At 43.4% G+C, this 14,842-nt stretch overlaps 1 protein-coding gene across 2 annotated transcripts; it reads left to right on the forward strand.

Annotated features, from left to right (window-relative positions):
- Positions 1-129: 129 nt before the first annotated feature.
- tbc1d19 (TBC1 domain family, member 19) lies at positions 130-13,694 on the forward strand. 2 transcript variants are annotated; one of them, XM_031851052.1, is made up of 21 exons: positions 130-313; positions 474-546; positions 687-732; positions 1,641-1,716; positions 1,918-1,992; positions 2,278-2,341; positions 3,166-3,212; positions 3,305-3,415; positions 3,573-3,645; positions 4,191-4,229; positions 6,573-6,685; positions 7,610-7,684; positions 7,863-7,925; positions 9,797-9,881; positions 10,089-10,133; positions 10,565-10,597; positions 10,713-10,822; positions 10,920-11,011; positions 11,264-11,379; positions 11,481-11,551; positions 12,506-13,689. In XM_031851052.1, exons 1-21 carry the CDS (start codon positions 218-220, stop codon positions 12,578-12,580), a joined length of 1,578 nt encoding a protein of 525 aa, XP_031706912.1. In that variant the 5' UTR covers positions 130-217; the 3' UTR covers positions 12,581-13,689. The 2 variants fall into 2 exon arrangements, with proteins under 2 accessions (XP_031706912.1, XP_031706911.1); XM_031851051.1 differs by having other exon boundaries at positions 1,641-1,992; positions 12,506-13,694.
- The last annotated feature ends 1,148 nt before the right edge of the window (positions 13,695-14,842 follow it).

A 14,842-nucleotide genomic window follows, 5' to 3' on the forward strand; every position in this document is an offset into this window, starting at 1 on the left:
TTAAGTACAGTATTCATGTACTTGTATTTTATTTGAGTATTTCCATTAGAAAAATGAAAGATCTTCACCCCGGAACCAAAGTTTCCGGTTCTTGTTTCCCCCCTCCTGCACCGTCCCTCAGTTGCTAAGTAACCTCTGCAGGGGGCGGATGCTGGCTAACGCACGATACATCAAAACGGAGCCGCGTTTCAGACGCCACACTTTGGGTTGAGGAGGGATGGACGAGGGCTCCGAGTTATCGCTGACCATCGCTCACATCGTCCAGCGGCTGAAAGGAAGCCATTTACACTCTCAGATAGAGAGACGAGCCAAAGTGAGCGCGGAGGGGAGGGGAGGGGAGGGGGGGGCTAGCTAGCTAGCTAGCTATCTTGTGGCTATAACGAAGCAGGTTGTTGCTGTCAATGTAAGAACACAGCGTACACACTCTATATAACACATCCAACTGTTTGTGTTGTGCTTCAAATGTCATGTAGGAGTGTTTACATCAACCTGACATCAAATTGGATTCCCTAAAAGAAGACGTGCGCAGTTTTCTCAAAACATCAGGTGGGCACATTCCTGTCTTCTTCTGCACCCCCCCACACACACACACTGTCACTGAGCCTCCTGCCTATTCTAATAAAAACTACAACTAATGTATTATTGTTTATGTCTGTGTGGTGATAACGTGTCTTTATGCTTTACAGGCTGGGAGAGACAGCTACAGAATGCAGTGTACAGAGAACTGCAAGTGTAAGTTACATGCAGTTTCGTTTATCTGTGTGACACACACACACACGCATACGTACACACATGCGCGCACACACACAGTGTGAGTTTTGGGTATAATTGATCATTTGGATACAAAGTAGCCTTGCACACATCTTTGTACCTCACATTGTCATGTTCACCTTCTCCTTTCAGTAGCATTGGCTTCATGTGCTCACTAGCTATTGTGGCTATCAAGAAAGACATCTTACGCCGTTGTTAATTGCTCCATAATAATCCGGATTTAGGTCCTTTTAGCCCTCGTTAGTAATCTTTATTAGAATCAAACAGCTGGGAAACACTTTGCATCTTCAATAAACATCTTTTGAAAGGTGTTGCCACCACTGTGCTCTCTCACCTTTGATTGCAACGTCTCTCTCTCTCTCTCTCTCTCTCTCTCTCTCTCTCTCTCTCTCTCTCTCAGCTCACACTGAAAACAGGATGACATACTCCTTTGACTAATGCCTCCTTCTTCTGGCCATTAGTCAGCCCTATGCCCTCTTATAGGTGTTTAGAGTACTTCCAACGTTGTTTAACGCACTGAGACCTTGAGTCATCCAATATGGCCCTGAGCATGCCTAGTGGGGGGGGGGGGTGACATGAGACGGTTTGCCGGGTCTGGCTGTGAGACGCGCTCTGACCCATCTTGAGGCACTAATGGTGACTGACTGCCTGTTTTAACAAAGAGGAATCTCAACATGTTATATTTGCCTTTTCTGTTTGACAGCTTAAGCACTTTTAAAGCAGTTCTTTATAACAACGTTATGTTGTTTGTGTTCATCGTGGCTTCAATCCCTCAACAACACAGTGTGTATTTACTTGATTCTTTTATTGTACTGTAACACCCATTGCCCCCCCCCCCCCCCTCTCTCTCTTGTGTTTGCTTATTCTAGCCAGCTGCCCCCGAGTCATCCCGCAGCTCCTCCAGAGCATCTCAAAGAGCCGCTGGCCTACATGCGAGCGGCACAGGTCAGTCTGTCTCTTCTTATCTCCGTCACCCCTCACTCTCTCTCTCTCTCTCTCTCTCTCTCTCTCTATGATTTCAGAGACATAGACCCTGTTGTTGTTGTTGTTGTTGTTGTTTGTTTTTTATCACCCAGGTACCACGGTATCCGAAGCCAAGTAGTTCTGAACGTGTGTGTGTGTGTGTGTGTGCTCTCTCTCACGCAGGCCGGCTGGGAGAAGCGTGTCCTCAAAAGCCTGAACAGCATGAGTACAGAACTTGGAGTGCCTCTGGCTCGCATGGTAAGTCCAGTATTGTCAATCGCAGCCAACGGACAGTCGTGTAATTACAGCGGCTCTTACTTCAGGTTCTCTGGCACAGGCCGTCAATAATTTCACAGTGCAGAAATACTCAAAAAATAAGCAGGCAGTGCTTGTTTTGGAAATCATTTTTTTTAATGATTTGTTGTTGCCGCGCACTCGTGATTATATTTCCCGACCAAAATTTCTAATGTGACATTTTTCAAAGATTGGTTCCTGTTTTGTTTTGTTGAAATCTTCCCTGTTTTTTCCCCGTCCACTCCGCAGAGGCCGGCGGCGGAGCAGAAGGAGCTCGCCAACAAATGGAACGAGATGGGCACAGATGAACCAGGTCCTCCAGACTTTACCCAGGGGGGGGGGGGGGTGTTGGGCCCTCCCGAGCAATCTTGCCTTTTATGAAAGATTAGTGTTGATGTGTCTGCTCGCTGGTGTGTTTTGCATCAGCTGAACACATCTCTGAACCAGATCTAGCACGAGCACCAGTAGTCATCCAGGAAAGATTTTACATACCGGGGTACACACTCTGAAACATCTGTAAAGTATAAAATGAGGGTTTTCCAGATGTTGATTCTGGGAAAAAACCATTCTGGTTGAAAGCACAGCCTAGATTCTAAGCACAGCTCAAGTATTTATCATAATTTAGTCTCAGAAGACACGTCTCATCCCTCGCAACGGACCAACCGTTTGCACTCCGAGCCGCTACATTTACAAAGAACACGGTGACCCTGTGTCCTAAGAATGCTATCACAGCTCACTGCCATATCATAACATTTAGGATGTGCCGTCCTGCGGCTGTAAACACTTTGGACTGTGAGCATAGAAGCTGTCCAGAGCTGCGATAACGAGTGGCATCCCCCCCCCCCACCGTATCCGTCCAAACCTGAACGTGCACTTTAATTTATGACAGTGCGTGGAAGTCCCACTCAAAGCTGTCTGAATGTACTTCGGCCGTCCTTGTACTCTTTTTTGGAGTGTCTCACAAATGCATTCTGAAGTACATTCAAGTTCTAGTTCATTAAATGGGACTTCACGCTTGGATTCATTTGTGTAGTCTATTTTTTTACAGCTCGTAAACCTGTTCCTGAATAACACATGTAAACATTTTGTACATGTATCAGCTGGAAGACATTCATGAATGTCTTTGTGTCTCTCCAGATCTAACGAGCGTCAGGCCTGTATATGCCCCGAAAGACTTTCTGGAGGTAGGCAGATATTTGTTTTTTGTGCAGCTCGAGAGTATTCAGTGAAAGACAAAAATGAATTCCCATATGCTGCGTTATCGCTTTCCACACAGGTGTTAGTCAGCCTGCGCAATCCGAATCACGACAGCAGCGAGGACGTCAGCGTTAGGAGCCACTGGGGTCTCATCCAGGTCCCCCTCAATGTCCGGGACATCCCGCAGCTGGTAGGGGGACCACATGTGGAGTCATCTGTTTCTCTAGCGGCAGGTGTTTTGTCCATTAGTGACCTGCTGAGTTCAACGCATACATGTCCTATTAAGCTGCCACAGAAAAATGCACAATGTATGTACAATGTGTTTTTTGTGTGTGTTAAACTGTCAGAGACGGGCCTACTCAGAGCTCAACCTTACCTCGGGGCAGCTGGGGATTGATGACCATGCACACATCCATCCAGGTATTACCACACAAGTTCATGCACCATCGTAGTTCAAGGAATAGTTTCACATTTTGGGAAATTTACATACAAAAAATGACACGTCTGTGCTAAGCTAAGCTAAGCTTTATATTTAGTCTATTCTGTCCTATGAAATATATACCAGCATGTAGTATATGATTAGTAATAACGAGAGCTAAGACATCCATTCAGCAGCTTTTTTTAAATTTCATACCTAAACCCATTTTCATTCTAGCAGCAATCAATCAGAAATAACCCAAATAAATGTGTTTACCTGATGAACACCGGGGCCGCACGGCGTGTTTACCGCTCCGGGCCGCTCCTGTGCCACATGGCTGTCTGGGTTTCCTCAAACAATATCTCTGTTAAGTTCCAGATATATTGACATTGTTGCAGCCTGGTGTTTAGACTTTAAATAGACTTTGTATCCATCGGCTCTGCCTTTGTAAATCACAGAGATAACATTAGTTTGAAAAACTGAGCCCATACCGGGCCATTATTTATCTGTTTTCTTCTCTCTCTCTCTCTGTCTTATTCGTGCGCAGACTTGTTTGAAAACGAGTATGTTCAAATCGGGAAAAAAGGTCAGTGTGTGGTTAGTTTCTTATTGTATTGCTTTAAATGGCTTTCTGTTATTCTAATTCTTTTGTTGAGGGATTTAAATGCATTAATGTGCAATGTTTTCGCCACAAATTGATATAAATTAGACCTGCAAGCAGGTGTACCGGGGTCCAAGCACCCGAATCTGAACCAAGAGCACCAACCGGGCACCAGGAGTATCAATACTTTATTGAGTCTAGTGTTCTGTAATCATTACAGATCTGGGTTTATTTATATTTTATAAACATCGAACAAAAAGTTCGGAAATTCGTGTTTGGTAGATTTCTCTGTTGTAACAATGCTTCTTGGCAATAAATGTTATACCGTTGGAAAGCCTGTTTATTTACCTGCCAATGCCAAACAGCTTATTCTGCTGTTGCTACTGACTCTTGTTTGGTGTTGTTTGGTGGATTGGATGATTGAAGTCTATCAGTTACAAGGAAGAAACAAGACATATTAGCAATTTTACAATTTATTCATTGAACAAACAGGAGCCTCAGTAGCGTGTGGAAGAACCATACACAGCCACAACACAGCAGAATCTCATCTCGATATCTCTCTGCATTGAGATTGCCTCCAATGAAGACAAGCCTCGTTTTTCCAGTGATGGAGATGCCGCCCCACACCATCACACTGCCTCCACCAAAAGGTGTTACTCTATCGGTGCAGCAATCCCCCGTCTGCTCCACACTTTGACCCTACGATCCAACTTCCTTCGACAGAATCTGACCTCATCGCTGAACATAACGTTCCTCCACATGTTCAGGTTCCAGTGCAGGTGTTGCCGACACCAGCGCAAACGGGCCTGGCGGTCAATAGCAACAGCAGAATAAGCTGTTTGGCATTGGCAGAGAAGATTTGGCAAATTTTTCATGGGCGCAACCCACATACTCATCCCAGAAATGCATGTTCCTTACAAATGGGGCACCGTTTGAAAGGTAACTAAACAGGCTTTCCAACAGTATAAAATTCATTGCCAAGAAGGAGGGAGGGAGAGGGAGAGGGGGAGAGAGAGGGAGAGGGAGAGAGGGAGAGAGAGAGAGAGAGAGAGAGAGAGAGAGAGAGAGAGAGAGAGAGAGAGAGAGAGAACGACGTCAGCTCCTCTGCCGTTAACGAATCTTCCTCTCTGCCGTCTCAGGTGCAGCGATTGGCCGGTAGACACCAGTCTCCTCTCGTTGCTCTGCTATGAACACCGGCCTCATTCAGGACACCAATCAGACATCAAGCGTCTGAAAAGCACAAGCTGCATTTTATATACACAGCCACAGGTCCACTATTTCACCCTAGTTTGGCTGCGCGTCGGGTCCCAAAGCCCTCGAGCTGTATTCCAAAAGCAAGTTGTTAAGTGCACTCAAACGGGAAATTGAAGAGGCGAGGAGTGTGTTCGTTTATGTTATGACTGGCCAGCACCTTAAGTCAAGGGCCGTGTGTTTTTGGCTGCTGTCACAACAGAGATTTAGGGTCGAATGGAGCAGCGGGAGAGGCTGTTTCCACTGTGGGTTCTTTCGGAAAGTTATGTAATTATCACCATTATGGGAATGTCTGTGTTGTGATTTTTTTTTTTTATGTTTATAGATTGTTACGTTTGAACGAGCCCGTGGAACCCAAACGTGGCTGTGAAGCCGCAGCTCGCCCACTCGTTGAGATTAATCGGTGGTGTATTTTTAGTAGTTTTCATAACTTATCTTATTGTTTTTTTTTTGGATGCATCAAAGTCCGACGTCGGAAGATGTTTTATTTCTGCGTCCTTTCCAAGTTTTCCTGAAGAAAACAAACCTCTTAACTGTTCTAGCGTTGTTGTTGTGCGGTCGTTCAAGACGTGCAGGTGTTCATTTTCCCAGCTGCTGTTTGTACTTATTATATCATTCTGCCAGTAAATCACGAGGCTTTCTATGAAATCTTGTCAGTCACCTCGGTCGGCAGGTCAAATTTATTGTATTCAATTAAATTAAAATCAATATCATTGTTTTGATGTCATTTAATTTAATGGTTGATTCAATTCAAGTTAATTGGATTAATTAATTAAATTGAATGATTGATTGAAATGAATAAATTATTAATCATTTGATGTAATTTCATCTAATATATTCACTTGGATTGATTGGTATTACTTTTAATTCATTTATTGAATTAAAATGTAGTCGATATAATTAATTAATAAATAAATAGTTTATTTTAATTTAACTCAATTTAATTATTGAGTTTATTAAATTCATTTTTTTTTTTTTTTTAATTATTTGAGTAAAATGAATCTAAGATTGTCAGCACTCAAACTCGCCATGGAGGAAATATTGAAATATAGAAATATGTCTCTCTCTTTGAACCAGTGGTTATGGAGCAGGACAGTGCAGCAGCGCAGCAGTACAGCAGGCAGGGCTGTTCCACGGGGCTCCGTGCTGACCTGTGGGCCCTCATCCTGAACTCTAATAACCAGCCACAGGTACTATATGCACACACACACACACAGCTGAGTGGCACCCCGGTGGCGGCTGTTAACCGTGTTTCTTATGAAGTAGCCGAGCACACACAGCTGCGGTGATTCCCAAACTGCATGTTTACTCCAAGGTGAAGTTTTCACAGATAATGGTCAGGGCTTTTTTTGGGGGACCTCTTTGTGTATTGTACAGTTATAAACCAAAGCACTGACCTGCAACATAATCTGTGTATTAACCAGTTTATCTTCACTGTATCTTGTCCCGTGTGTTTTTAAATGTAAAGATAATCAAATGCCGGCGATTTAGCACAGTTAGCCCAAACAGAGCAGCTGCTTGTCTGCGTGGCAATGTGGCAAGTAATCGCTGGAGTCCAGAGTCTCCTGTTGAGGCCAAGTTGATAAAAACAATCGTGATGGGACGATTGATTCCTGGGGGGGGGGGTGGGGGGGGACACGGACCCGACTGAGGTCTGGAGAGTGTTCACATGGCTCTGGACGGCAAAAGGGCAAACACATTAAACAGTCAGAGTTGGAAGGACGGTATGTGTCTCATTGCGTCATCAGCTGTCAAAAAAATGACCATCTCTGTTCCTGTTCCCCTCACGTCTCAAACCGGAGACACGGATTTGAGTTTAACCATGTGGGTCAGGAAACGGGATACCCATCCATTAAGCTCGGTTTAATCCCCCTGTCATCGCCGTCACGACACGTAAACTTGATTTAGCAGTTGAACGGGCTGATCTTTTAACATACCGCAGAGAACTGGAGTTAGATTTTGTCCAGATAAACCCCCAGTATAGGATTAAACACCAGATTCTGTAAACAAACAGGTTCATTTATCAAAAAGGGCCACACGTATCGGGCTCTGGATACGACTTTTATGCAGCTTATTATACACATAAACCATGTTGGATCGTTGCTGTTTTTCAGGATGTGATGCATTATGAGCAGCTGACGGCTGGAGTCATACAGCATGACCTGCTGGTGGACAACCTCATCTATAAGGTACACGCCTCAAAACTAACACTCAAAACTTTGGTTTTCGAGCGGATTTTAGATTCCCATCTCCAAAGAATTGCTCCTGCGTGACTACGGCTATTTCCTGGAAATATTTTCTGACACAATCTGTATACATATATATTTAATGTATTTAAATGTAATTCCAAACTTCCTGCCCTCCCAGGATGTGAAGCTCACTGCCAGTAACGACGACTACTACTTTGTATTTGAAGATTTTCTCTACCAGGTACTCCACCGCTTTTTAACATATAAAACATAGGGACAGCAAACCGCCAAATGTCTACCTTTTTCAGTTTTTATACACAACGTTTAAAAGTTAGTGTCGAGCCCTTTTATGTATGATATAAACTCCAACTTTCTCTGTCCTTCCCTCCTTTCCATCTTTCTACGGGTAATAGCTTTTTATCACCTCTCTTTAAGAAGTCAGCGTTTCAACACGGTCCTCCCACAGATATTAAATAAAATCACTAGCTATTCAAAATGAAACGTTTTCATTCCACCAGATAGCAGCTGAAGCATCGGCCATAAGTGATTTGTCAGCTGACTGTTTTACAGCTCTGTACCTACAGTTACGCATTCATCCCAGACGAGGATACGAGCTGCTGTTATTAGCGGCTCCCGGTAGCCGCCGCTCTGTTTGCATATCAGCATATACTCGGCAACCGGTTTTATTCAGCAGCTGTCAACGCGTCACGCTTCCTCGGTGGCCCGACCAATGAGCACACAAGTACAAAAGCTCCGCTATCGCCGTCAATATTGACTGATGGCAAACTCACCAGGCAGTGAAAGAATCCACTCGCTGTGGGGTGAGCGTGGATTCATAGATCTGCAGGAGAAGTATGAGAACGCTCACTTTGATTCACCTGAGCAGGCACCGCTACAAAACAAAGTTTGCACTAAATAAAGGGTTTTCAGACGACATCAAGTCAATAAACTGAACTATTTATATTTATTATTTCTACGGCATTTACTTATTAAACGTTGTCCGGCCTCCCGGTATAAAATCTATCACAAACAGACAAAAACGCTTCAAGTACGACGATGGACCGCCCTATTTTTGTACCCAGCAAGTACAATTAAAGACATGCTATAGGCCGCTCCTATTAATTAACTCTTATAAATGCCTGCCGTCTTATTTTGTTGTTGCCCGATAGAGATTATCCCCCCCCCCCCCCCACACACACACACACACACAATGTAATTCAGTTGAAGTGGTCGGTGGAAATGAAATCGGCTCTCAAAAAAGACACGGAAATTGGACCGTAATGGAAAGAGCTCCGCTTCTTACAGACTATTTTCTGAAGCAAGCGTCCCTCTCCAGACCTCTGGGGCTGTTTTTGCATCAGGACATCCTGAAATGCTGGCTCCAGGTGCAGAGCTCCGGCACATTCTAATGCCATCATAAACACTCATCTCCATTATTGCAGTATTTGAACGAGTTTTCTCACCGGATTGTAAACATGTGGAGAATTATTGTCGGGGAGAATTAAGGCTTCTTGTCCTGTTTTAGTCTGTAAAGAGCTAGTCTTATTTTAAACCCTGCCTATTCCTGACTGTTCAGAAGCATCACAAGACCTTATTTATTTTGAATTATTTATTGGCACATTCACTGTAAGGTTGATCAAGACGTGCCACAATTATGTTTAATGTAGCCTATTGTTTTATTAGAGACATAAATGCACTTTTATTTGACAAAAAAGGTTATTTTAAGGGGGACACTTTTAATCCCATGTCTTATTTAGCCTATGCATTGGTTTTATATGAAATGATTTGTAGAATAAACCATATATGCCAAAAATAACTCAATCACTTGACTGAAATCATGCGAGTACTGATTCAAATCAACTTCTAAAAGCACGATGTAAATACAGATAATTCATTCATTGAGACCATTAACGTCCGCGTGGCATATATATGGAAAATACAGCCTCTCAGCTGAGTACACACACACACACACACACACATTCATATATTCATATATTCATATAGAGCATGCGGGGGCGGGACTCTCTCATCTATGATGAGTCATGTTTCTCTCCCATCATGCTCACACTGTTTGAAGTGAGCCTGTTTAATACCACACCTGTGTGTTGCCAGGTGTTGCTGTGTTTCTCTCGAGACACTGCCGTCTTGGAGCACTTCAAATACAACAGTGCCACTCCTCCCAGATCCTTCGTCCAGGGTGAGATGATGTGGCCTTCACCAAGGACACACACACACACACACACACACACACACAAACACACACCACATCATCATATGAACTCAAAAGAGAGCTGCTGCACTCGGATGACCTCCATGTCTTTACCCAGATACCCGTGCACGGCAGTAGTAGTAATCAGGAAGCCCACACACTGGTTACTGATTGATCTGTGTGTCTGTTGAACAGGGAAGGGAGGAGAAGAGGAGTGTGCTGTGGTTTATCCTCCCAACGGTGAGCCTGCAAACATTCACACGCTATCATTTTATGTGGAAAACAACAAAGGTTTTGACATTTTTTAGTATTTTGCACACCTGTGAAAGTTTTTTATGAAGACTAAATGATATGCTGTTTATCTGCATTGATGATACAATAATTTATATAATATTTGATATGTTTAAGAATGCTTTGATCTCCTATTTTGAGAAATTGTGCATGTTTAAAGTGACATTAATGAACAAATGTTAAATGGTAACGTTTGGCCATTTAATGGATGTAATTAGTTACTATTTTTGTTTTGTCTATTTTTTATTTTTTTGTCTGTTGCCATTTTAATATTGTTGCTTTGATTGTTTCTATTGTGTGTAGCACTCCATCTGAAGGGGCTTCTCCTAAATACATAAAATTGTATGAACTGTATTGACTGAAAAATCTCATTTTCACAGGTGTAATCCCTTTTCATGGGTTTTCGATGTATGGTGAGTATATTTTGCCCCATAGTTCTCGCACTAAACTTCCAGGAGGAATACTGCAACAACAATATATAACAGTGTGCGTGTGTGTGTATATTTGCACGTTTGCTTTGTCCTGCAGTGGCACCTTTGTGTTTCTTGTACAACGAGCCGTCCAAGCTGTACAGTGTATTCAGGGAAATGTACATCCGCTACTTCTTCAGATTACACTCCATCTCTTCCTCGCCCTCGGTAAACCACTACCAATTATCGAGATCAAAACATTCCGCTTTGTCTGTACGTTCCACCTCCGTGAATGTGCTTAACTTGTGCACATGCGCTCCTGCAGGGGATCGTGTCTTTGTGCCTGCAGTTTGAGCGGCTGCTCCAGACCCACCTGCCTCAGCTCTTCTACCACCTACGACAGATTGGGGCGCAGCCGTGAGTAGCCTGCACACACACACACACACACACACCTTATCCTCTTCTCTTTGTGGTCCTGTGTCACTCAACAGTTGTATTCAGCTGCTTTTTTATAAAGCGTAGGAGTCACCTACACCCTGCACACACGCAGGTCTTATTTCTATTATGCGTGTCTGCCATCTTGTGGTGAATATCTGTAATCACAATGTCCTAATCAGAATAAACGTAATCTATCCTCGGAGCCTTGAGACGTGCTGCTTTGGTCCCCAGGTTGCGTATAGCCTTTAAGTGGATGGTTCGGGCCTTTTCTGGCTATCTGTCTACCGACCAGCTGCTTCTTCTCTGGGACCGAATCCTGGGATACGATTCGCTGGAGGTAGTTGCAGGTAAGAGTTGTTGCACTACAAAACTCTGCAGTAAGAGCCTCTTTCCCCCATATGCCTCACCTCTCTTCTGTTACCTCTCCACGCACACAAACCTCCTCCAGTCCTAGCAGCCGCTGTGTTTGCCTTCCGCGCTGAGAACCTGATGGAAGTGACGTCCCTGGGCTCAGCCGAGGTATGTCCGTCTGACATTAGACTTGTGTGTGTGTTTGACACTTCGGTCCTCTCCCTGTCCACCCCCTGCATACTCCTCGAAGGCTGTAAATAGCCGTTAATAACCAGCCAGTACCAGTAACCCGGTCTTCTGCATGCACATGTCTGAAAAATGCCTGGCTGGACACTTAAGAATCCTCACCCTTTTACCCCTTCCACGCCCACCAATCAGAAACAAAACTTGTTATTTCACAGAGGATATTAAACAAGCCATACCAGATGGCATCTTTCTGCGCAGAACCACATTAATACGTCTGATATTCTGTCACGCAAATTTGGCACACACCCAACTTTGTAGCTAAACGAGCGCCTCCTCTAGTAGCTTGCGCACGGTCACTTGTGTCGCATTATTCTAGCAACCAGTAATGTTATTCTTGTGCATGCCTTGCAACGTATACCGCGCGCCCCCGCTCACATACTGTGGTCCCACTATCGTATGACTGAAAACCACGAGTAAATCATACGATGAGTGCGAGGGGGGTTGAACTACGATGTGACGCATCGGGGGGGGGGGCGGCGACAGGCTGATGTTAAGGCTCTAAGAGTGCTGGCCGGCAATATTTGCTTGCTCATTTACCACCTGCCCCGGCAGGAGAGAAGATATCATAACATACTGCTCCTTATCTTATATTTAGAACCCCTCAGGCCCAGCGTTGAAATATTAAACCCTCTCTCTAAACACGATAGGGTCCCTAAATTTAATCTCCCTCCTATCCCAAAAGGACAGGGTTGGGGGAGTGGTGTACTCTGAAGCTTCCCAAGGATCCCGCAATATCATCGTGCATGTCGTTCTATGTTGTTCCTTTTTTTTTTAATGTAGAAATATGTCTCTTATTGAGGGTTTAGTGGTGAGATTGCTTTGGAGGTGTTGGGAATGTAGATCTTATTTGTGTTTTGTTTGACATGCACACTGCAGGCTGTCCTCGCTGACCTTTCAACTCTGAAAGTCATGCCACTCATCCAGATCTTTCTATTCGCCATGGCCATCTGAGGAGCACTGGAAAACGATGGGATATGAGTCGTGGTACGTACATACCACTTGGAGCAGACGGAGACAGATGCTACCAAAATGCCACTTTTGCAATGCTTATAACCACACCGACACAGTGTTGGCAATCATCCACCAACAAACACCAGGCTACAGGGTGGCATCTCTTGCATCTCTTGCACTATAGTTCAGACAAAAAAAAGCCAAATTAGCATGGATGTACCATAAATAGTGAAATGTTATTAGATATTATACAGTATGTAAGTATAGCCTACTAAGCAGTAAGGTTAAGCTAACCTCCCTAAGCCATATACTCTGCAGGAAAGACGATACGCGCAGCAGTGCTTGGATCAGCTAAGACGCTCCGTTCAGAGACGCGTTGCATGAAGCAGTAATTGTATTGAGATGGCAAAAGGGGAGAACAACAGCAACATCTCCAAGCTTGGCTAATAAAGCGTTAATTAGCTCGTGTAAATTTTGCTCTGTTAGAACGCTATTAGGTAATGCTGCTGCTGATGACTGAGGAGACTGGAGGCATTAGCGTCGTCGCAATGACGCAAGCTGGATTAATATGTAACTTGAATTAGAAGCTGCTGTGTACACACATCATTTATTGTATTTATCAAGAATATGCATATTACTCTAGTGCCAGTATTTGTTTCATTTCATCATGAATATTTATTTAATTCCTAAGTGTATTCAGCTATTTTGTATCGTCCACACAGTGTATTTCACCTCTTTAATTTGAATGAAATCAAATCATGTTTCTATGTTATTGACAGTATTCTTTGTCAGCCAATGTCCTTCATCCAACCCCATTTAATGTCCTCAAATAACACCTTTTTTTTTTTAAAATGAAATAAAATAGTTTGAATCCATCCTCCTGGTTATTGAATAAAAGCTTAGACCTTGAAATGTTCGGCAGCTTGTGAGTCGGTCATGTTTCGGTATTTCCTGCTCCTTAATTACATATTTACATACAGCCTGTGTGACAGGGTGAATATTCGGACAGGGCATACTGTATTTTTCAGCTGAAGCGGTAAGCGACGGGTCGAAGCATCGAGGGACTTGACCCGCCGTCCCTCCTCCTACATGTAGCATCTGCTCTATTCCTCCCTTGTTGTTGGCTGTCTTCCTCCCTGCTCCCCCCCTCCGCGGGCTCGTATCGAATTATGCTGTTCTTCTCTTTTGTCTCCCACCCCTCTCTCTCTCTCCCTGCTACATCTCCCACCTGCTTACTAGGACACCCACGGGTGACTCTTTTATCATGCAGCTCCTTTGGCCTCCAGAAGTCTGCTCCTCCTGAGACAACTGTTACCTGCTGTTACCGCTCATATTAGAGGTCGCTCCTGGTGGCTGATGGGATGCATTGCAGGGAGATATGACTTCTGCGTATCAATGCTCTGAGGCTGAATGGATTTATTGTTAGTACAGTTAGCTCACTATGTTTTTGAACAAGTATTAGGTTAGATTTGAACTATATTAAATTGGACATTACAAAGACACAGCCCTGTGTAATGTCTCTGGGAAGAGATGGAGCAGATGCACTGTTTTAATCAATGCTGCTGTTTTAGTTCAAACATTTTCCTCAAAGAAATGGTTGCTACTGAATTTCTATTTTGACTGATCTCGTGGTTTTTACGCGTTCCTGTACAGTTCTTTCTGTTTCTTGTAGAGAAGCACTTGAGCCCAGAATGGCTTGCAGACCTGAATGTAAATAAGTGAGCTCTACAGTAATGAGAGGTTTTGGCACCTAGAACGTCTCTTCCCCTAAAATGAACGTTCCTTTGAAGAAATCTCAACAGTCCTGTGTTTTTTCTTTGTGGTGGGGACTTGACATGGAAATGCATGGAAGTTAATACTTTGGAAAGAGTAATAATGTTGTTAATTTTTTGAGAAAGAGAGTTAAATGTATTTTTTTAAAATCAAACTGCTGTTTCCCATCCTTTTTTCTTTTTCCAAAAAGTTGTGTTGGGTCCAATTATAATTATACTCATTTATTTTACATTTAGTTAGTGATTGTCGCAAAAAACTAAATACAACACCTGTCCACAGGAGGCTTTTCTTTTTACTTACAAAGCTAATTTTTTTATTATTCATCAAAATACACCCAAATTACACGTTGTCAACCCTATCTTAAAAATAGCTGCTTTCTCAGATAACAGAGCCACAAAAGAAAAAGATGGAAAGATGTGATTTGTATCTCTAGATGTTTGTTTTTTGGTCATCTATCATTGCATTTGGTAATGAAAATAAACAACTTAA

This window comes from Anarrhichthys ocellatus, unplaced genomic scaffold, assembly GCF_004355925.1.
Source record: "Anarrhichthys ocellatus isolate YVR2014 unplaced genomic scaffold, GSC_Weel_1.0 scaffold11, whole genome shotgun sequence".
Lineage (NCBI taxonomy): Eukaryota > Metazoa > Chordata > Actinopteri > Perciformes > Anarhichadidae > Anarrhichthys > Anarrhichthys ocellatus.

What these genes read in the sequence shown, in the direction of transcription:
- tbc1d19 (XM_031851051.1), top strand. Translation starts at nt 218, where the DNA reads ATGGACGAGGGCTCCGAGTTATCGCTGACCATCGCTCACATCGTCCAG. An exon ending in TTGAAGATTTTCTCTACCAG is followed by an intron (nt 7,926 to 9,796) that starts GTACTCCACCGC and finishes GTGTGTTGCCAG; the next exon opens with GTGTTGCTGTGTTTCTCTCG. An exon ending in CGTCCCTGGGCTCAGCCGAG is followed by an intron (nt 11,552 to 12,505) that starts GTATGTCCGTCT and finishes TGCACACTGCAG; the next exon opens with GCTGTCCTCGCTGACCTTTC.